The sequence below is a fragment of the Cyanistes caeruleus genome, chromosome 22 (assembly GCF_971803275.1).
Source record: "Cyanistes caeruleus chromosome 22, bCyaCae1.hap1.1, whole genome shotgun sequence".
NCBI classification, from domain to species: domain Eukaryota; kingdom Metazoa; phylum Chordata; class Aves; order Passeriformes; family Paridae; genus Cyanistes; species Cyanistes caeruleus.
The window spans coordinates 443,767-466,854 of record NC_141722.1 but is presented as its reverse complement, the minus strand read 5'-3'; the positions used below and the strand labels follow the sequence as shown (position 1 = coordinate 466,854).

At 49.9% G+C, this 23,088-nt stretch overlaps 1 protein-coding gene across 1 annotated transcript; it reads right to left on the bottom strand.

Moving 5' to 3' along the window:
- Positions 1 to 1,354: 1,354 nt before the first annotated feature.
- Positions 1,355 to 23,027, bottom strand: DDI2 (DDI proteasomal shuttling factor 2). Its single transcript, XM_086860704.1, has 9 exons — positions 22,811 to 23,027; positions 18,402 to 18,531; positions 17,190 to 17,423; positions 15,193 to 15,319; positions 13,622 to 13,749; positions 13,006 to 13,134; positions 12,173 to 12,276; positions 11,580 to 11,769; positions 1,355 to 7,473 (listed from the first exon to the last, which is right to left on the bottom strand). The coding sequence occupies exons 1-9, from the start codon at positions 22,946 to 22,948 to the stop codon at positions 5,588 to 5,590; spliced, it is 3,066 nt and encodes a 1,021-aa protein (XP_086716830.1). The 5' UTR covers positions 22,949 to 23,027; the 3' UTR covers positions 1,355 to 5,587.
- Positions 23,028 to 23,088: the final 61 nt, after the last annotated feature.

The window sequence follows — 23,088 nt, the reverse complement described above, 5'->3', positions numbered from 1 at the left end:
GTGCTCAGACATGGGACTGCAGAGGGGCCAGGCACCAGCTGATGGGAGGCACTGCAGGATTCCTGAGCAATGGCTCAGTCATGTTCCTTCTGCTGACCATTCCTTCAACTATTCTGAGGCAGGAAATTGCATTAAGGAACACTCACCTCTCTGCATCCCACTCTTGCTCTTAATGCAGCCGCTGCATCCACATGACTGCTCAAAAAACCTTCAGCTGTTATTTTGAAACTCCAGGCCTCTGCAGAAGTTTTTAGGAGAGAGCTCTACTCCTAAAGACCCCCAATAGATAACCAAGGAAAACATCAACGTGAAGTTGATTTATTGCACAGGGCCTAACCCTCTCTTGGCTGTATAAAAGCTGCAGATTTCAGGGTGCTAATGCCCCACTTCATGGAATCCCAGAATGTTTTGGCTTGGAGAGACCTTAAGGCTCATCGTTCCACTATCCCAGGCTGCTCCAAGCCCCGTCCAGCCTGGCCTTGGGCATTTCCAGGGATGGGGCAGCCACAGCCTACCCTTGTTAAGCTTCAGGACATCAGGCCAATTCTGACTGGGACAACCCTAAACATGAATACAACTGTGTCATTAATCAAAATTTTTATATATTGCCAAAATAAAACCATCTCCATCAAGCAGAACAGAAAAGGCTCAAGTGCTCAAAATAGTTTTGAACCAGAGTGTTCAATCCTTAAATCTCCCAGCAGAAGAAATCGCAGCAAACCTTTGGCCAATGTATGATGATGCTGTAGCAGCCCACACATCAAACCTTCCCTTTTCCCACCCTGAGAGCTGAGTTCAAAATGCAGTTTTGCATGATAATTAATGACCTCACTTAGCTCTAACAGTGACACCAGCATCACGTGCAGAACTCTGGACATGTGAGGAGAAAACCACTGCCCAGTTTGTCACAGTCACTGAATCATAACCCATTGTGTTATGTGTTTGTGTCTCTCTCACCTGGCACCAGCACCCACAGCTCTGGTTAGCAGGCATTTAAAACAGCCAAAACCTCAGTGCTGTCTCAAGGAAAAGAGGAAATTTTTCTGGGTCTGAAAAAGGAACTGCTCCTCTGTGAAAGGACCTTAGGATCAGTGACTATGTCGCAAGTTTCAGAGGAGGAATATACTCTATGCCTCCCTACTAAAACCTGTTCTACTATGTGACACTAAGAGAATGGGACTTCAAAAAAGTAATTTCTAACTAAAACTCTCATGAGCTTTCCAGGTCTTTAAATGCCAATTGTTTTTAATGTCCATTAATCCAAAAAATCCATTGGCTTTGGGAAAAATGGTAGTGAAGGATTTGAGTGCAGTGCTGCCAACCTCAGAAATACAGATAGACTTACCAAGCAACATTATGATAAAGTGTTTATTCATTTTTTTTAAATATCAAATTTTTTTACACATAATTTGTTGATAAACAGTCCCCCAATATTAAAAAAAATCAAAAAAAGAATCAAGTGTGTATTACTTTGGGCAGAACCACATCCCATTGATGACACACCCACTCCTCTCTTCAGCCGCCTGCGAGGCCGCAGTGTGTTCAACCCACAAGAGTCAATGACACAAAATGCAACCAGCTTTAGGATTCCTGAGTATTGATTCCCTCAAGTTCCCTAAGTGAGTCTGTAAAACTCTGAAGCATCAGTCAAAGTGTGACCCAAACCGCTGTGCTTTGGATCATGGACTAAGCCTCATCTACACAGTGCAGGAAGAAATCTCTTAAGTGCTTCAGAGGGGAATGATGTACGTGAAACTGACCTCGTTTCCCAAGCTGGCATCCAAGAGAGGCAGGCAGAAACACCTCTGGATTTCTCCTCTTTGAATTTCTGTTAGAGTTCTGGGCAGCTGTTTGGCAGGAAGTCCAAGTCTGGTGAAGAAGCCTCTAGGACTGGCTCCTCCTGTTGTTCATCAATGGCATAGTTTTACAGAAAACTGATCTGAAGTTGAGCGTTCAGCAAGTACACTTAAATATTGCTACTTTTGAGAAGAGGAGACGGCAAGAGGGAGAGATGGAAGCGGAGAACATGGAGGACATACAAGGTTAACAGTCCTGGAGACCGAGTGTCTACATCCAAACTTAAACATACACAGCAAGGAGGCAGAGATTGTCACGGTAACAGCTCAGCTCTGTCCTGCAACAGGTAAACGTGCCAGGAACGGTCACCAGGAATATTCCCTCCTCTTGTCAGAATCACCCATGCCCAGAAACTTCCAGATGTTGGGATTCCACTAAACATCACCTCTGTGTTCACTATGGCCTCGTGTACACAAACACGCAGTCACAAAGAGGCCAGGTGAATTTCTTCAGTATTTTTAAGGAAAAAAGTGAATCTCAGAAACCTGAAGTGGCTCCAGGGCACACCTATAAAAGCTCAACAGACCCACATGGGTCCCCATAGGTGCTGGCAGCTTTACAAAGCAGTTTACGAGCACTGCTTTACTCTCTAGAGCTGGACTTCCATGGTGAAATCCCTTTGTTAAGTGAGCTGACATGAGGACACTGCAGCAGTGGTTAATGAGGAGGGGGAAGAGGAAAGAATGAAGTGCCTGATTTTAGGCCGGAATACCTGGCTCCTTGGAAACCCAAACAGCTGTTGGTGGTACCTTTATCCCCACTGTAGCCAATAAGCCATAGCACTCTGCCATCCCTCCTTTTCTATAAACACTCCCACTCTGGGCCAGGTCAGCACAGGGACCAGCACAGGGACTGCCAGAGGCTGAACAGAGGATGTGTGTGTGTGTGTGTGTGCATGCAGCAGAGAGGACACACGTTGAAACAAAGACAACTTTTAGACAGCATTCGCTATACACACACTCTATTACATATTATTTTAACCTTAAGTACTCACCACTGCCTCGATTTTATACTAAATCTTGCTCCTAAAAATATTATTCACTAATTTAGCAGGACATAGCCATTCACTCAAAGCAAGGCTTGAAAATGAAGATATTTAAATCACCAGGCTTGGACCTACTTGATAAAAGAGTTTTAGAAATATTTATCAGTTGGGGGTCAGGGTTTGTTCCTAGCAGTTTGGAGAGAGTTACTATAGATAAATGCTCCCATACAGCTTTGGCAGAAGGGTGGGATTTAAAACTTTTATTTGACAAGGAATAAAAGTGAGAATTGAAGCAGATTGGTTGATGCTCTAAAGCTTTTATAGCATAAATTCTGTATGCACAGCCTAAGTCAGTGCGGCTGTGAGAGCAGAGCCTCTCACCAGCTTGGTGCAGAGCAGCACCGCTTGGGCCAGCTGAGCAACAGCTTCTAAAACAGAGATACAAGGGGCTAACACTGAGTAACCAACATCTACTGCTCCAAGCAGCTGGCAGTAGATCCACCTGCAGGCGAAGGGTGCAGGTACAGCTCTCCTGCATCCAAGAGAGCCAACCTGCCCCTGGCTCCTGGGTTACTTTGCTCCCAGGGCCACCTCACCAAGCCCTGCAGTGTGAATCAGGAGCAGGTTCAGCCATCTGAAGTCACTCTGGATCTGGAGCCTCACTGCTGCTGCTTCTGATGGTGAACCAGGATGCAGACAGGAATGGGCTGATAGATCCTATTTCCTAAGGCTTCTAGAGAGACCTGCTGATACTGTACTCCTGGTACCAGCTCAAGTGTTGCCCTTCACAGAGGGTCTTCCTCTGATTTGAGGTGCTCATTGCAAGGAGAATATTAAACCAAACCTTCACCTGCCTGGTGAAGATGAGAAAGCTGTTGTCTGGCCTCAGTAACTCATTTTGAGCAGGGCTCAAGTGAGTCACTAGGTCCTGCTTCCCACGTGGAGCAGTGCCTGCTGCTGGCACAAGCAGAGGGGTACAAACCAGACCTGTCTGGGAGCTCCAGGTCTGGATGGTACCATCCCAGCTCACAGAGAAGCTCCATTTGACAGTGGAATGCCTAAAAGCCCTTTATTACTCCAAAGGATCTCCCAAGTGTCTGAGGCAAATCTGACACCAGCACTCAATGACAGCACAAACTCCTGTGAGGTGACAGATGAAACCAAATCTGTGTTGTTTTTAAATGCCACCTGCATAAAAACAGCCTAGCACACACACAGGAGACCTGCTAAAGCAACAGGGAACACAAACAGCAGGACACAGGCCTGAGACAACGACAACACCACATGGAAGCCATGAACAAAAATGTCTGGTGCTGCTGAGCCATTGCTCCAGGTTTAGCTCAGTGTGTTAAGTTCAAGACAAACACCTAACACAAAGCCACTTCTGAGATTTGCAAGTGGGACTAAATCAAAGCTCCTACTTAAAATTTGGTTTCAGCCATGCTTTCCTTTCCTGTCCCCAGCCCTGACAGAGCTTTGTGACTTTGCAGAGCATCACAAAGGAGTTCTTCCCCCTCAAAAAAGCATCTGGAAAGGGCTTCCTACAGCACAGCCTCAGTGAGGCCTCAGCACTCAGGTGACTCACCTGAGATAGCCCAGAAGGCCATGATGGTTGTAATGCAGAAGCCACATCAGAGCATTTGAACAAATGGAGCCCTCACTCTTGAGGAGGTCCAAGATCCAACCATAGCAATCCACAGCCAAGAGGGCAATCAACCCCGGACATCCAGACAAACCACAGCCAAGCAGATTCTTCCTTCCTCCCATCACAGCCCTGCTTGGAGCCACTGAGATGAAGTTTGTTCCTCCCTGGGCACAGGGAGATTTAGAGCCATAACACACAGTTGGTTTGTTAAGGAAATTCATCATAAAGGTTTAGCCTTAAACTGGTTGAGCTTGTTCTTTTTGCATGAGGAAAAACATGATGAGGGCAAGGCTAGAAAAAAATGTCAATACTCCTTCTCCCTCCCCCCCATCCCTACAGTTAATACCAGCACATCTCCAAATAAGTTAAAATGTATCTTATAAGTTTTGGTAGCACCAAATTCTATCCCTTCCCTTCTTCTATCCCCATGTTGTAAACTGGAACACACTGGCCCAAGAGCATCACAGAATATTCTAAGCTGGAAGGGACACATAAGAATCACTGAGTCCAGCTCTAAATCAAAGCATAAAAGGGTTTGGCAAAAATAAGCATCAGCCTTCCCTGTGCACACACAAAAACCCACACTCCCAAAAAACCCCTTCGCTCCTCTGGCAAAGCCTTATGCATCCACGAGCATCTACACACCTTCAGTAGCTGCAAGAATAATTTCAACAGCTGGATGTTGGGTTCCAAGGAGCTGCAACAAATGCAGATTCCACACTGGACTCGGTGTGCACCTCTCCTCCTGTGCACCTGTGGCCAATTCCCATCACAACCTGCTTTGTGCCAGATAGGGCAGTGAGCGCAGTGGCTGCTGCTTCTTATTCGTATCATTGCAGGTTATTCTAAAATTGTACATTTAAATAAAACCAGTAGTTTTAATCCAGTATACATGATTAAAAACTATCCTGTCCACACAATGCAAGGACATTTTCTTTCCTTTCAAAGCCCAAATCTAACGAGTGAAACAGAAGCAATGTGTTACTTTGGCTGCAAATAATTAAAAAAATCTGGCTCAACATTCTGCTCGTCCATTGTGGTGTGCAATTGAGATATTCCTGTAGAAGAAAAGATCCCCCAGTCAGCTCCCTCTTCCACAGTTATGTGGGAACAACAATGCTCTTGGCTAGCAAAATGAGAAGAGCAAGATCTGCATTTCCACCCGCTTGTTCCAAGGCCTGGAGAGCTTCCTGTGGGGTAAAACCAGCACTAAGGATCCGGTCGACATCACCCTCGGGGAAAGCAGGGCGTGGAGAAGCCCCTGTGGTCAGTCTGGTGTAGGCAGCTGGGGGGCTCAGCCGTGGTTCCTCACTCCCACCCACCGGCCACAGACCTGCAGGAACAGCACTGCTTCTTCTCCCAGGTGCTCCTGTGAACAGGCTCCGAGTGTCCTGTGGTGCTCCTTCATCTGAAGCAGGTGTGGAGGAAACTGGTGTGCTTTGCTCCAGAGTTGGACTAGGTGGACTCTGAGAATGAGAACCTCCTGCCGAAACCTCCCTCTGCTCTGGGCTCTGCTGCTGGCCAGAGGTGGCTGCAGACTTCAGCATGACCACATCGCTCTTACCTGAACCCTTCTGCCCCTCTAAAGCACCTCCCCTGAGCACAGGCTGCCCAGGACTGATGGGCAGGGTGCTGATGTGCTCTTTGCCAGAATCACAAGGCTGGCTCCCCTCTGCTCCTCCAGGGTCAGACCTCACCTCAGCAGAGGAACAGCTTTGTTCCTGGCTGGCTGGATCCGAGCCTTCCTGCTCACCTTCAGGAAGCCCCTTCTGCTGCACTGCTGGCTCTCTGGGAACCATTTCCAGCTGGGAGACTTCAGAGGCAAGGATCTTGCATTCTCCTTTCCGACTGATAACCAAGAGTTTGTGAAGCTCTTTCAAGGCTGATGCTAGAGGGAAACATGGTTCTTCTGAAGGTCTTCCTGGATCTGTGTCCAGCTGTTGGGTGCTGGAAGGGGAAGAGCTGTCTGCTGCCAAATTAGCCGACTCATGATAATCTGCAGGGATTTCACCAGTGCTTTTAGACTGCAGGACATCACTGGTGGAGAGTGGATCACTCAAGGACGGAGACTTCAGCAACTCCACCTCCATGGAGAAGGCCTCTGAGCTGAGGTTGGATACATGTCTGTTCTCAGTCTGCTGCCCCTGCTGCCTTGCTGAGCTCTGCACTTCAGCTGCAGCCTGCTCCACTGCATCTATTTCCATGGAGGCTTCCACGTGCACATGGCTACAGGAAGCTGACAGCTGGATACTCCCTTTCACACAGGAAAGACCTGTTCTCTCCAGTCCAGCTCTCATTTCCATGGGAGGATTTTCTGGCTGTTTGGCTTCTGCCACAGCAGGTTTCTCAACCCCACCAACACAGCTAGGAGGTTCTGGGTCAGTTGTCTCAGTTTGCTCCTCAAGATGTTCCTTTTCTGGCTCTTTGCACATCCGATGGTCTGTAGGAAGCTCATATTTTTGCTCCTGCTCTGAAGACAGACAGACATCTTTATCCTGCCTGTGCTTGGCAGCAGCATCAGCCAAATTGACTTTTGCCACTTCCAGAGGAAGTTCCTGACCATGATCTTGTCTTTTAGCATTACATTCCTTTAAAATGTCAGCACTAAATGCTTCTTTGAGTGTCTTCTGTGAAAGGCAAGCTGGATTGGAGCAGGTTCCATCTCCAGTGTGCGAAGAGGGGTCATTATTTGTTGAGGAAGAGCTATTGGAATGATGCTGTAATACCAGAGGATGCTCTTTTTCTGGGGTTATCTGGTGTTCAGGTGAAGAGTCAGAAGTCTTGACGGCTCTAGGATCAATGGGCTCTGTGAGGCTGGATTCAGATGAGCAAATTGAAGCAGGGGCAGAGACAGAACGATCAAGTAATTGATTTGTGGGATTACAGATCTTGGAATTTAGTCCTGAAGACTGGACTGGATTTTGAAACCCATCAGAAGCTGGTAATGAGGGCATTTCCAGTGAGGTAGTTTCTTTGTCACTATTCTCTATGGAAAACAGAAGGAAAGGAGCAGTCAGGACACAGCAGAAGCACCGTTCACACCGTGGCAGCACAAACTGGAACAGGTGGCTCTAAATACCTGGTCTGTGGCCCACTCCAGCTGCAGTAAACACACACTACATGCATCAAGGCTTCCGACGTTCTGTTTGGATTAGGAAACAAACACACCAAACTTGTGTTAGCATTCAGAGCACACACCATGCATGGTTACAGTCCTGCACAGCTCCCCTCCTGTCCAGCACAATGGCATGAAGGCTGCAGGAGCTCCTGCCTCCCAGGAAGATTCTGCCTGGCCAGATTGGCACATCAAGGCAAGAGTAACTCTGCCAGAGCACAATTTAAAGGCTGTTCTGTACTGTCTATGCCACAGAGCAGTCTTTGGGTGATACCAGACACTTGGTAAACTCTACACAGTATAATACATGTGTCTAGGGCTGTACACATCTGTTCTCCCTTTGGCTGCTGATACTCAGGAGACACATTTCAGGGATATGGGAACTGAGATGGCAACACAGTTCTTGGGTTGTGTTCCCAGCAGTGCCATCAGACCCAAGAGAAGGTGTCCAAGTACCAGCTGTCTGCAAAAGGGAAGTGTACAGATTGCAGGGGGAAGGAAATCCCCCAGAAGAACTGCTGCCCGAGGCTGGGAAGAGCAAAGCAAATGAGGAGCAGCCAGAAGTCAAGCCCAGCTTGCTGCTTCCTTGTCCTCACAGAGAGCAGATGAATTGCAGATCTCTATCAGAAGCACCAGACACTGGCTGTGGTTATCAGGGGAGATTAAGTGACTGTATCTTGCTGACAGTCTGATCTTGCTGATGTATCAGTGCTCTTGCACTTGTTAAATCACTCACACGACCTCTGCAGGAGCACATGTCCCGACACCACAGTCCTGTCTGCCCATGATCACACACCCAAGCTCTGTGCTCTGTGATTTGCTGCCCTTTCCCAAACCCAGAGGTCTTAAACACACAAGACTGGTTTTCCTGGAGTCTCTTAACAGGAGTACTGGGGCACAGCTTGCCATGCCTACACCTCCAGCCATGATTCCCTTTAAATTCCACAACAGCAATCTGCTTTTCTGTCCTCAGCCTTGTTCCTTTAATTCTCTGAACTAAAACCAGTGCAGTACCTGCCATGACACCACCCACTGCTCTAAGGTGCCACTCATTTTTCCTAAGGGTGGCAAAGAGCTTTGTGACAGAGGATATGGATGAAAACCAGAGGGATTTCTTTCTGTTTCTATATGGAATGATCACGTTCATGCTCTGTGCTCCCAAACCAACCCTTGAGGGAGGAAGCAGAACTGTCTTCTGAGCTGCTGGATCGTTAATAAGGGTCTGATCAGACACATTAGGGATTTGCATTCAGGTAGCAGCAGGAGCAGGTTTTCTGCCAAGCATTCCTCAGTGTCATCCTTCTCCTCAGGTAGCCACAGGTGTGGAGTCCCAGCCCCACCAGGGATATTGATCCATCTAAAACCAGGAACAAACTCTTCCCTGCAACGTGCTCCATCAGGAATAAATTCCTCTCTGTACCAGGAACAGCCTGAGTTGTTTGTGGTGGCAGTGATTTGGACTGAGGCTGCCTGGATGAAAAGGTGTGTGTGGGATGAACTGCCTGCCTTCACCTCCTCCTCAGCAAAACAGCTCCAGTTCTGCTGCCAGGTTTGTCAATCCTCCATGATCACCGATTCCCCAGTGGTGGGAAACTGGCACAAAAGAGCATCAAGTCCTCAGAGGTAAAAAAGGACATGCAAGTCCTGGATCACAGTGAACCCCACCAGGACTCCACCACCACCTCAGCTGCCTTCCATAGGTGCTAATCACCAGCAAGGCAGCTGACAGCAATCATAAGGTTCCCCAAAGTGGGCTTCAAGGGATTAAATAAAGTTCAGGAATAATCCAGGTGCACTCAAAACAAGCACTTTAATAGCTTCCAGGTGCAGGCAGCCATTTGTGTTGTACCATCTCCTGGAAGCCAGCAAAAATTCCTGCTGCTATAAAAGAACACACGTCTTGCGGGGAGCTGAGCTTCTTTGGAGCTGCATCACATTCTCTTTCTGCTCTTCTTCCGTTTTCTGGTTTTTCCTTTCCTGGTTTTCTTGGTACCACCTAGTAGCAACTCAAGTTTTGGAAGAGAGAAAGAGAGAATGTGCTGACATTTTAGGATACAGCCAACAAAAGCCTATGGGCCAGAGGCTGGTACTGTGTCTAGAACTGTCAGGACTGTCACAGGCAATCTGAACAAGAGCCACTTTAGTTCTGTGCCTTGGTGTTCTATGAGCATTAAGTGAACACACAAAATGGATTTCCTATTCCCATAAATCTTTTACATTCCTCTAGGGCTCAGCATCAACGGGAAGTGTCCAAGTGCTGACCAGCCTGAACAAAGCCTCATGGTCCTAAGAACCATATGTAGTACATAAGCAGCTTGGATTTAAGACATTTCTGGCACTTTTCTGTTTAAAAACCTTGTCTAAAATGCTTTTATTATAAAGACTCATAGTTTGGGCTGAGGTTTGCTTGTTATTTAGTTCTCTTTCAACCAACTGTAACATATGCAAAGCCTCATTCAAAGTGGAAGTCTATTCCAAAAGCTAACCCAGGCTCCATCAGGCTCCAGGTTTTAACAGGAACAGAACTAATATTTACACCTGCCAGGCTGTGGGAACAGACAAGAGCCCAAGCTCCTGAGCCTGAGCGACATCAAAACACAATCACAAGGTCAAACCCATGTTTGTGTTTCTCTCTACTGGCTGCAACTTCAGTTAATAGACATTCAAATTTGGCTAGAAAAGTCGCACATTTAAACTGCTTCTTACTGGTTTATTAAAACCAGACTTTCCTTCTGAGGTTTTTGACTTTTCTGGAAATCTTACATTCAAGAAAATTGGCCAAAGGGAGCACTAAGTGCAGTCCTGTGTTCCCCTTAATGTTATCAACTTCATTATTTGTAACAAACTGTTTACTCTCTGGGCTGTCAAACAGTAACTGGGAAATATTAAAAAAAAATTTCAGTGCATTTCAACTAGATATGTATATATGGGCACACTAGAGTCAAAAATTAGCAAGAAAACATGATCAGCTTAAACCTGACCCAGCAAAGAGTTCTACATGTGTGTAGGAAGCAGAATTTACTGCGTTCTTTCAGAGAAAAAATGAGCAGTAAAACTCAAAGGTCTCTAGAGAACTCTTGGATATAAAATGTTATCTTTAGAAGTTTTGGAAAAGGCTTAAGGAATACACCCTGAGGTATTCACAGCTTCTCTGGAACAGGAGGGAAAAATAATGAATTTCCCCTTCAGCTAAAAGCTGAATTAAGGGAGGAGCTGAACAGAAAATTTGAGTTTCAGACTGTTTTTGTCTCATAGCTCAGCTTTCAGCTATTTTGCCTGAAAATAAAATCACTTCACTAAATTTTGCAGCTAGCAAAGCTCCACGTAGCCACCACATCTGTGCAGTGTTTGGACTCCAGGGATACTGGGAACAAAACTGCAGGAGGGTTAAGTTCTCAAAGCAGGTCACATTTAAGGCTGAGGACATGAATTCAGCTTTTGAACCTTAGAGCAACTGCAAGGAAGCAATTCCCCCTCCAAAGGCACGAGCACCATTCCAGGGAAAAATGCTGAAATAGTGCGAATTCTAAAAATTGTCATGAACTTCTGTCACTGCTCCAGCTGCTCTATTTTTACATGGTGCAGCCAATAAGAGCAAGGTTTTGGGAGCCTCCCCAAAGCTGCAGCAGCACCACAGCTGAGCCACATCCCTGCTGGGCACTACAGCACAATCCCAGCCACAGACAACCATTAACCTCCACACCTTGAAAGCCAGGAAACCGCAGGTGGGAAGCTGCAGGGAGAGCACAAAATAACCAGCAAACAGCCCCAAGTGCCTTTGTGCAGGTTTTGCAGCCCAGAAAGGAAGACAGAAGTGCACTCAGAGGCCACAAGCAAGGATAAAGCCCCTTCTCTCCATCCCTTCATGGCTGATGCTGCTCCCAGGAACTGGAAGGAGAACTGTTCACAGACATCCTGACATGCAGCAAAAAAATAAAAAGCACAGATTCCTATTTCAGCTGGGCTCCTGCCGGTACCTGCTTCCTCTACGGATTTCTGTATTGCCTCTGCAAGCTCCTGGTCAGCGATGTCCTCGGGCCGCACGTCGTCGCGCCCCGCGCCGTACGCCAGCCGCGCGCACTCGGGCAGCTCGCCCTCGGGCAGGAACGAGGTCTGGGAGCCCGTGGTGCCGATCACCAGAACGTTCTTCTTGAGATCAATGGAGCACTGCAAAAGAGCATCGCCACATCAGGGGCCTGCGGGGAGCCAGGCGGCTCCCAGAGGGAAAGGGAGACTCGAGGTCAGGCAATCTGCCTCCAACGGGAGCGGCTCACAGCAGGTGAGGGTGGGCCAGAAGTATCAGCTCCAACCAAAGGGCCCTGTCTGACTCAATAAATCATTCAGCTGGAAAGCTCTGCACATCTGTGATCAGAGCAAAGAGCTCCAGGCAGCAGCCAGACACCCTAGAGCTGTCCCTGATGGATGCAGTGTTTGTGCTTCCAGGCAGGAAAATAATCCACCGTCAACTCTCCCCAGGAAAATCCTACAAACTCACAGGAGAGGCATTTATGTTGCACTTCTCACTAAACCTGCAAGAGCCAGGTAATTGTTTCAAAAGAAATTTTGATACCTGATGCCTCTTAAGCATATCCAGTCCTAGGAGCATGTCCATGGGCTGCTCTTCAAGGATTGAGAAGGAGCACGCCAGGAAATCCCCTTCAATCTGCACCTGAGCTGAAACACAAGGGAGAGAAATTCCCACTTCAGCACAACAAAATGGAGCTTTCTGCTCTTCCACCTCCAGGGAAAGGTCTGGGTGGATCTGAAACCAACACTCTGATGCACTGTCTTGGGCACAGAATGTCTGGCCCTGTGCAAGCCTCAGGACTGCCAGGCCTGCCATGGTCCCAGATTAATTCTTTTAAAAGCTGATGTGCCTAAGAACCTTGAGTCCTGTTTCCCTGACCCTCCAAGCTTAAGGGCTTGCAAACAGATTATTAGAGCACAAGTCTAAGCAGCAGCAACAGCAAACAGAATTGATTTTTCAGTAATAAGGACAATGTCCTCCATCCAGAAAAGGTGCACAGAGAGCTTCTCCTTCCAAAGGAAGAGCAGACACTGTCCTGTGCTGGAACCTTTCCTGAGTAGCTCACCCTGCTCAGCAGTCCCAGCCGAAACAGGGGGGGTGTTCCACATTCACCTTGGGTTTTGCCCCCAAACGTGTCCTGTACATGTGAGGAGCTGGGACTCCCTCACCTCAAAGTGTTACAGTAATGCCATTAAAACACAGCATTAAATGAGACAGAAAACAGAGTTCCCAAGAATGCCCAAGACAAACACACTGCAGATGCACTTTGATTTTACTTTGCAGGATCTCCTAACAAAGCACCAATCCTCAGTGCCAAGACTGCAGGTAATGCAGTCACGCCCTGATAAAGCTGCCCCAAAAATGCCAGTACTTACCTAAGTGCACTCTGCCAATGATTTTCTGTGTCCCAACACCCTTAGCAATGCCAGCCCACCGCCGATCCACCAGCCTCATGATGTTGCACCTTTCAGCACAGGCTTGGCTCATGATGGTCATCTGGGCACCTACCAGCAACACACCTCATGTTAAATCCTCAGCATAAACTTTCATTTTCTCCTGGAAGGGCTTAAGATCCAGCACTCAGTGGCTGGGAAACCCACCTGCCCCAGGGCATACAGGCTTCCTGTGAACCCCACAGTGCTGACCTGGCTGCCCACACACAGGGATGGAACAACCCCAAGAACTTCCCCTTGCAGGGTGTGGATGGGAGCCACCACATTAAAGGTGAAATCCCTGTCTGCAAAATGGGGTAGCACACACACATGTGGCAGTGACCCTCCAGGCATGGAGGTCCCAGAAACTCCCAGGAGCTCTAATCCAGGGTGTTCCCACACTGCTTCTTTCAACAATCTGCTTTGCTCACCCAGGCTGTGCTCAGGGCTCAGTAAAGTGCTCTAAAATCTTGTCATGCAGTGCTTTATTATAGGATTCTTTGGGAAAACTACTGGAATGTTTACTGTTGCCCTCAGTGACAGAGTGTGGAGAAAGCACCTGAGTCCACAAAGGCTTTCACAGGGTGTCCATTGACTTTGCAGTTGATGTAGAGCATCACCACTTGCCCAAAGCTCTCAGGTGCCTCTTCCATTGCTATCGTCATGTTCTCTTCAATATTTTGTTGCCTGAGTTTTGTGGAGAAGAGAGAGAAAAATCAAAATATTTATGTCTACCAGACTTTGTAACATCGCTCTGACTCACAGACAGACCTGGAAATCCCACCTGCTGCTGCTCACCTTACAAACACACATTTAAACCACAGCAAAGGCTGCTTCCTTAGTGAAACACAGACCTGGGAGCTGAATGCTAGGAATGATCTCAGTCCAGAGACACTGAGTCACTCCCCAGCAGCCACTGCCCCCTCCAATCCCTGCCTAACTCACACCTCAGCTCCTGACAGCCTTGTGTTGCCAACAGGAACCTGCCATCCACATTAACCTGGAGGGCTCAGAGCAAAAAACCTGTGGATTCATTAGTCATGCTGAGAGTACACAAAGATGCTGGCAATAGCTACATCACTGGAATCCCACACAGCAGCTGAACATTAAAATCCTTTGGTTTCCCTGGTATCTTTTCCAGGCATAGGAAAGGAGGGAGGTGAGCAAAATGGCAAAAAGAACACGAGCACCAGCCCTTGGTGCAAATTTGACAGAAAAAATGCTCTGCAAGAAATCCCTCACAGCCCCAGAATAATCTTGGAAGTGATGGGCACCCATAGTGACTGCATCCAAAACAGCTTTATCTCCCCCAAAAATGGGAAAAGGCTTTAATTCTGATGCCATTTCATTTGTCACTGAGTGGGGTGTGAAATCTGGGGATGGCTCAGCCCAACAGCTGCTGTCTTTATCTGTCCCTCATCTAAGGAAGAAGGGAAGCGTTCCTGTGCCTCTGAGCAACATTTGGCTATTTACAAATGTCTGTTTTCTGCATTGCTGAGTGTTTATCTGGCACCAACACCTTGTCAGTTGTAATGTAAGACCACTCCTATCACCAGTGAATTCTGGTTCTGACCAACAATGGGTCTGTACCAGACAGGCACTTTGTTATCAGGGGAAAACCAACAGCCATGAACCGAGCCCAGGATTTAGCACTCAGCTGAAGAAATCAAGCCTCAGCCCAACACAATTACATCTGGAAGGCAGCAAGAGGGAGTGAGCTGATGAGCAAGGATGCATTTCTACAGAACCTCTCATCAGTGAATTAGCCAGACACAGAACAATTATCAGGATGCAAAACCAAATCTCAGGAGCAGCCGGGAGAAACATCGCTGTGTTGTGGTGCAGAGCTCAGCTGGGAGACAGCACCAGCCAGCTCTCGGATTCCAAACACGCCCCAGGCACCAGACTCACACCTCTCAAGAGAAGATGTGCTTTCCACAAGTGCTCCAGAGTGGACCAGCTCAGGCAGCTGACATCACACGCACAGACAACAGTGCTGTCACCTCATATCAGGCAATCCCAGAATGGTCTGGGTTGGGAGAAACCTTAAAGCTCATCCAGTGCCACCCCCTGCCACAGGCAGGGACATCTTCCACTATCCCAGGCTGCTCCAAGCCCTTGCTTTGTTACCTTATGTCTTCTTCTATCTTGGCCTGTGCCTCGAGATCAAAGGGGTCAGCGGAATAGAGCCGGATCCTCTCCTGCTCGCGCCGGGCTCGGTCCTGCTGTTGCTCCAGCAACACCCTAGTGAATTTCTCTGCAGGGAACAAGGAGATAAAGAAATGCTTTTTACTGGAAATTACTCTTGCAAATCAAATTCTGGCACAGCAAACGCTTCTTTTGATGCCAGCTGAGGAACAGACTCAGCAGCACACAGAAAAAAGCTTCGTCTGAGGACAGCACGGATGGACCTCAGAGGATCAGCAGCAAAATTGGGAACCTGCCGAGATGAAAAGAGCTCGCTCTCCTCATGTCTCTACCCAAACACTGCACAATCAAACTCAATTTCCTGGCACATGCATTTTTATAGGGAAAAAGATTTTAAAAAACCACACAAAAGCTAATGACAAAACTTCCTTCAAACCCAAGGAACGTGGCAAAACCAAGGATTATAATCCCTAAAGCTGAATGCCTACCACTGGAAGCAGGAGGTGTTAGCCAGGTCTAAATGCCCATTTTAAGACCACAGTTTTTAGATTCCTTCTTTCTGGATGGCCTCTGGCCACTTTTTACTACTTGAATGGGAGCACGTACATCCCCAAAAGGACTTGGCAGTCTGTGCAGGTCTGCACACAGGGAAGGTTTGGGTTTGCTTCCAGAGATGCCATTCCCAGGAATCAGCTCTGATTCAAAGGCTGTTATGTGCTCAGGGAGGCATTGGGTATATTTGACTCTTGGATTTTTGAAATCAGGCTTCTGTACAGCAGGTGCCTTCATCCAGCACAGCACAGGGCACGGATCTATGCAGACATTTGGGAATCCAAGCTGGTGCTGAGCTGGATCTGTGCCCAAACACTCCCAGCAGCAGCAGTGCAGCACATCAAGGGCAGAACCAGCCCAAACCACTTCCTCCTGCAAGCCCAATGCGGCAGCTTGGGACTGAAAATGCACATCTGGGTCAGAGCTTGATGGGCACAGGCCAGGCAGAGCAGCAGAGGAGCCAGTTCTGGGTGCCTTGGGCTTAACCTCTGCCTTCCTGTGCCAAGAGCAGCACCCCTGCTTGGGGTGATGGGGAAAACATGCAAGATGTGTGGAAAAGCCTGAGAGTACCAAGAATGTACCTTCAGCTCTGGAGATCAACTAAAGGCAGAGTTCAAAACAAAACAGGCTGACAACATCCATGGAAATTCCTCTCTGGTTTCCTCTAACAAAAATCACTCAGGTGTAACCCTGAGAGTGGATAAAATCTCCTGCTAGAAGCTCCTTCTCTTAACTTATTTGTCCTCACTCAACAGGATTTATTTCCCAGCTACACATCCTGCAGAGGTTCAGGAGCTCATTTGCTGCTGCCCAAAACTCCTCTCTCTTTTCATACCTAAAGGGCACCAGAGTTCAAATCTTTCACCACAGGAAGAACAAGGGACCAACATCAGCTGCAGAGGAATTGAAGGATGAGATTTCAACTGTGCCCAAAACACAGACATTTCTGAGATTAACAAAAACTTAAACATTTATGACAATTTCTATTGAGAAAGTTCCCAAAAGACACCATTTCCTTGTTCCATTCCCTCTCTCTTTCTGCAGTTCACTTCCACAGCACGTGATCACTATGCACAGAGCTGGGTTTGGAGTGTGCTGCAGGATCTGGGATGCAGCAAACACAGCACCTTCACTGGAAAATGTGCAGTAAGGAGTGTCTTAGAGTAAAAATCAGGAGCTGAGTCACTTGTGTTCACGAACATCCAAATGATCTGTGCACCTGATATTTCTGAGGAGGACATTAAAGAGGATATTAAAGATGCCAAGCAGGAGAAATACACCCAGAAATGGCAGAACTCTGCCTTGAGTGCTCCCAACTGGCAGCTTTCATCTGCACCATCAAAGAACCTGCAGCTCATCCCAGCTCCTCGAACACCCGGGGCTGCCTCTGCCGGAGCCGACCCCACCCAGCTGCAGGCCCAGCTCACCCAGGTCCCCGCTCAGCAAGGCCTCGGCCAGGGGCGGGTTGCGCTCCTTGAGCAGGGACAGCTCGTGGGGGTTGGCCAGCAGCATCTCCCGCAGCAGCGCTGGGTTCTCCAGGCCCTGAGCCAGCGGGGGCGCGTCCGGGGGCGAAGGGCGCGGGCGCTGCGCCGGGGGCTGCTGCTGCTGCTGCGTGGACGTCCCGGGAACGGCGATGCTGCTGAAATCTATCCTGGGCAGACCTGAAAGCAAGAGCAGAGCTGTTGGTGCTTGCAGTTCTGCTGGAAAACCCATGGAAAGGCCGAGCTGCCCTCGATGCTGCGTGAGAGCAGATTCCCTGAGCAGCGGTTCGTGTCGGAAGCGCAGCCATGTCCCAGGGTTACTGGGTTAGCAACGCTGCTGCATTTACATAACTGGTCTCGCCTGTCTGCCCCATTTTTAATCCCCTGAAATGCACTTGCTGACTAGTTATTCCCAGCTTCACAAATGGGAATCCCTCATGGAGAGACTCTGCAGGGCTAAACCCACTGGATCTGAGGCACTTCGGAGTCTCTTGGGTTAAAAAAAAGGAGTACCATTCCTGCAGACCTGCATTGCAGGTACCCATCCTCCAGCTGAGGCAGGATGAGGACCTCAGCAAAGCTCCCACGCCCTTCCCAGCCTGTGGCACCCTTTCTAGGGATATTTTATGACTGGGATTTACAAGGAGTGGCTCTGGAAGGTAGGACAGAGGTGCAGGGCTCCACTCAGGCATTCTCGGAAGAGCCTTTGGCACGCACACACGATTAAGCCACTAAGTTTGGCAAGATGTGGCTTCCCAGGGAACGTGCCACAGGACAGGTTCAGGACATACCTGCACAGAGGCTGTTCCTGGGTCTGAGCCACTCACACGCCTCTGCCATCACATCCAGCAGGAAGGGAATAGGCACTTGTAGGGAAACTCAGCCACCTTTACCAAGCCTGTTCTGAACCAGTCACCTCTCCACTCAGTGCCTCCACATTCCCCAAAGGAACAGTAAAATGGTATTGGCTTCCTCAGAATAAAACACTGAATCAGAAGCCCTGTGGGTCATTTACAAGCCCCCGACTCACTCCAGCCACGCTCCCTCCCTCAGCACTTTGTGCAGAAGGTGCTAAAGGATGCTGACAGGAGCTGGTGTTGGGTAAGTGCTGATGAATCTCTGCAGGCTCAGGCAGTGCTGGCACAGAGCCTTTCTCACCTGGGAAGCGCATGGAAGGCCGTGGCTCCACCGTCTCCTTCTGGCGCAGGATCACCACGTCCCCGTCCTTCAAGCCATAGGAAGCCAAGGACCTGTTGTTGTCGGTCAGCGGCCGCTCCGCATAAACAATCTGTGCCAGGACAGCCACCAGCACCACACCAAGCAGAGAAAAAGTTAAAAAGTGCAAGATGTTATTTTGTTATAGGAGAAAAAACCACAAACATTCCAGTAAATCCTCTGGATCTGTCTCAAGTCTCAGAAGGGAAGGTGTGATGTCCTCACAGGCTCGGCCTCAAACACTCATGGCTGGACAGCATGGGGCTGGTCTTGCTGAAATCCAGCTGTGGTTTAACAGCTGGCACCACGGAGAAGAGCCAGTCTCTCCTGATCAGAGGCCAAGATCATTACAGGGAAGCAAGTCTTGACTGGGACTGTCTGTCCACATTCCCAAACTCCAAACTCTACCATTACACAAGCCATGGACGTTTTCTGCAGCGTTCCCTGCCCCAGCACCCCCTGACTCTGGACCAAGTGCAGACCAATCCAGGGATAATCCAGCCCTATATCCTTCATTCTGCCTCTTCCCACAGCACTGCTCCCCAGAATAACCAGTTTTACAGGGACCTCAGTCATTAGCTCAGTGCTTTCCAGTTCACTCCAGTGATGCAACTCTCCAGACTCCGAGCACCCAAAGGCTCTGCTCCTGAGACTGCCACCAGGCCATGCAGGGAATTCACTTCTTGTGACTACAAAACACAAAGTCATATCCATTTCTGTTTTGATAACCTGGTTTAACAGGGGGTCCACAGACCAAACATAAACCCACTGAGATAAAGGTGAATAATCCCCACAGAACGTTTCCATGAACATCAGACCTGTAATACCTACAGAGGCCCTGAGTTGTAGGAAAGCCCAAAATGTAACATAAACTGGAACAGAGGTCCCCAGCAATGGTATCTGGCAATACAAAGGTTTCTGTGCCATCAGTGGAGCACAGCGAGATCAGGCAGATCGGCTCAGCCGCCTCCTGCCCTGGCAGCAGCCCAGAGTATGGAGAACTTGGCCTAAACCCCTCAGGCACACGATCCAGTTTCACAAATATCACATTGTTTAGCCAAACCCCGTCTCTTTGGGGCTGGAAAAGGCCAGTTCAGCAACAACATGTTTCCCACAGGTTGGGACTGGCCAAGCCATGTGGGAGAAGCTTTCGCATTCCTGGTGTGGATGGGCTGTGGCTCTGCCTGATGCTATCACAGGGAGCAGATCCAACAAGATCCCAAAAAACCAATCGTGACCTGTCTTAAGGTCTGGCTGACACTAAAGACTTCCATTGCTTCATTCCAGCCACTTCAGCATCTAACACAGACTCTGCCTGTAGCACCTGGCAGTAGCACAGCAGCAAGGCAAGGCAAGACAAGACAAGGCAGGAGGAACAGAAATGACCAGAACCTCACAGGGCACCAATGAGAGAACCAGAAAAACAAACACACGATGGAACTAGGCACGAGATTTTTCCCCAGCACGACAGTGTGCAGCCTCAGCACTGCCTCACACGCAGGTCCCCCTCAGGGCCCACGTGCAGCTGTTTGGAAGTGGCCTCTACCCCAGGCCACCGGCAGCACCAAGGGCAGCTGGTGCTGGCAGAGCCTGGCACAGCCTCTCACGTTTCTGGCCTGAGTCGGCGCCGCCGCAGCGACAGCCAGTGGGTCATAAATCCCAGCAGCACACCCAAATCTGAAATGGCACATTCCCTTTGCAGACACTCTGGAAGAGACAAGTTAATCAGTTTAAGTGAGGCTTTACCTCTGTCATCTCGCTGGGATTGGATTTATGAGCGTTCGGCCTTACATCCCAGACAATGAATTAAGCGCCTGGCACTCGCGCCATGTCCATTAGCAGCACAGATTAATCCACTCCTGACCCATTCTGCTCCACTCTTAAAACAAACTGATTGGATTTTGCTGCCTTTTGATTGTCTGGTTTGTGGCAGTTCTGCCGGCTGGCAGGCACCAGACACGGGCTCTTCTGGAGGTGACTCAGCCGGGGATGCAGGCACTGACGGATTCATGTGTGCGATGCCGGAGGGCAGAACCTTCCCGTGGAGCAGGGAACCCCAGCCAGGAGTGCTGGATACCACCTGCAGCCATCAATCAACCCAGATCCCGGGCCCATCAAATATTCCCGAGTGTGGCACGGAGAGAAAATAAATGAAGGGAAGGAATGAAGAGTGTGGCTCTGCTGAGAGCCTCCTGTCCTTTCTCCCAGAAAGCCACGGCCTTGCTTGTGTGGAGGAGACTGGGAAATCAGATTATTTCTCCTTGCCTCACCCAGCTCCTCTTATCACCACAGCCACCAGCCTCTGTTATCTCACAGACCTGTGCCCACAGCTGTTCCTCAGACACCTCACAGCTCCCTGCCCCACCCCAAACTGCAGCACCTGGAATTCACTGCCCAAACCAGACAACAAGGCTGGATTAGCCCTCCTCCACATACTGAGTGCTTTACTCCACCCTGCATGACCCTTACAATGAAATTCATCCTCTCTAGTGCCAGCACAGCACCTTCGATGCAACATTCACCTTGGCTGAGGAAAAAGGGCAGAAAACAGCCAAGTTTGGTAAATGTAAAACTGCCTATTTGTGGTTTAACAATGCAAAATCCTTCCACACAAGGAGCTGCTTCACTGATAACTTGTATCTTTATAACTTGGAAAAGCCCTCCAAAATCACCAGGTGCAATCCCCACCCTGTCCCCAGCCCAGAGCCCTGAGTGCCATGTCCAGCCCTTCCTTGGATACCTCCAGGGATGGGCACTGCAAACCTCCCTGGGCAGCCCCTGCCGAGGCCTGAGCTCCTTTCCATGGGGAAATTCCTCTGGTGTCCACCCTGTTCTCCCCACTGAAGGTCCTCAAAACCCCAGGCAGAAAGAGAAGAGAGGAGCAATAAATAACTGCCTGGAAAACACGCCGCAGCACAGGATGATGCACGAGAGGCAGATGGATGAGCAGAAGGAAGGCAGAGGTAGCTACAAAAGCACAGCTCCCCTTGCCTGGGGCTGGCAGCACCCACACCCCACACAGGTCAGCTGGGCTGGAAAAACTCAAACTGTAGGGAACTCCTGGAAAAAATGCACAGAGAAGTGACCCCTCGTTATCCCAAACCAGCCCCGGAGCTGCAGGTCACCGCAACACAAGGGACAAAGGTGACAGCGAGGAGTTTATGCTCCAGTTCATGCTTGGATGTGTCACAGGCACCACAGAATCCCCACACAGGGGCTGTCCCCAGGTCTGGGAGCTCACTGGTGGCTGTGACACAGCCAGGGGAGGGCTGCTGGAGCACAGAACCTTTGTGTGAGGTGGGTTCTCCCTTTCCACTTGCCCAAAACCAAGATGTTTTTTCCTAAAAGAGAATCCACTCCACCTGGATTTCCTACCCCTGCTCTGAGGCTGTCTCTCTCTCCTCACCAACCTCCCATTCTAAAAAAACAAGATTGTCCCAAGGCAGAGAGAAAGCCAAAGGCTGAGGGACACCAGAGCTCCAGGGCTGTCCCTGCAGCAGCTCTTCCAGCACTGACTAATCCCGGCTTGGCTGGAAACGCACTTTGTTAATTGAGACTGGGAAAAGGCTCGGGAAGCAAAAGCCGCTAAACTCCACAAACTCTGCCAGGCATGACCGGAGACGAAAAACGGAGCCGACACCGCCCTGCCCAGGAGAAACGGGGAGGAACAGCCGGAACCTCGGGACTGAACCCAGAACACGAGCAGAGCCCAGCCAGATGGTCCAGAGCCCCCCACGCAGCCCGGCCACGCTCCTGCACCCGAGCGAGCCCTGAACCCCGATCCTTGTGCCGGCTCTGTCCCCATACCTGCCGCAGAAAGGGGGGAAAGGACTCCATGTGCCCTCTCCGCCCCAGCCCGGGCAGGGCTTTGATGGTTTGATGGGATAAATAAACCCTTTCCCAACATTTCAGCCCCGTTTCCTGCGGTTTGAGGAGCCCACGAGCCACCACTTTCCCCACGCTCCGACTCTGCTCCCCTCGCTCAATTCCTGCTCCGCTGAAGCATCAAATTCCTCCGAAACCGCCACAGAAAACAAACGAAAACAAACCCACGTTATTTTCTCCCTTCCAGCTGCACGGCGGGCGCGGACCGAGCCCTTCCCGGAGGGACCACAAGTAACCGGGGACTCGGAGCCCTCCCGAGGGGATTTTAGGGGAAATCCGAGGTGTTTGTCTCCAAACCCGAAAGGTCTGCGAGGGAAGGGACGGGAGGGACCCACCACCCCGAACTCCAGCTGCCCGGGGCGGATCCCGGGACCGGATCGTGGGGGACGCGGCTGCTCCCGACCCTGCGGGCGAAGGGGGCACCGGCCGGGCTCTCGCCGGCGCTCGGGGCGGGGGCAGGCCCTGACCTGGCTCTCCGCCGCCGGGATACCGGACTCCAGCTCGCAAAGGGCGCGGAAATTCTGCAGCTCGAAGTCGGCGTCCACCTGCAGGTTGAAGGTGATCTCGGAGCGGTCGCGGCGCAGGCAGAACACGGTGAGCAGCATGGCCGCCCCCGCCCGGACCCGCACCCGCCGCCGCCGCCGCCACTGCCGTCAAGCGCCGCCGTCGCAAAGTGCCCGCCCCGCCGGTCACGAGGGCACGTCAATCGGGGCCGCCCGGCCAATCAGAGAGCGGCGGATGGAGG

Excerpts from the sequence above, each read along its gene's own strand:
- DDI2 (XM_086860704.1), bottom strand. The coding sequence starts at position 22,948 with ATGCTGCTCACCGTGTTCTGCCTGCGCCGCGACCGCTCCGAGATCACC. Across the intron at positions 17,424-18,401 it reads GCCTTCCATGCGCTTCCCAG|GTCTGCCCAGGATAGATTTC; the intron begins GTGAGAAAGGCT and ends TCTTGCTTTCAG. Across the intron at positions 13,750-15,192 it reads AAGATAGAAGAAGACATAAG|GCAACAAAATATTGAAGAGA; the intron begins GTAACAAAGCAA and ends CACAAAACTCAG.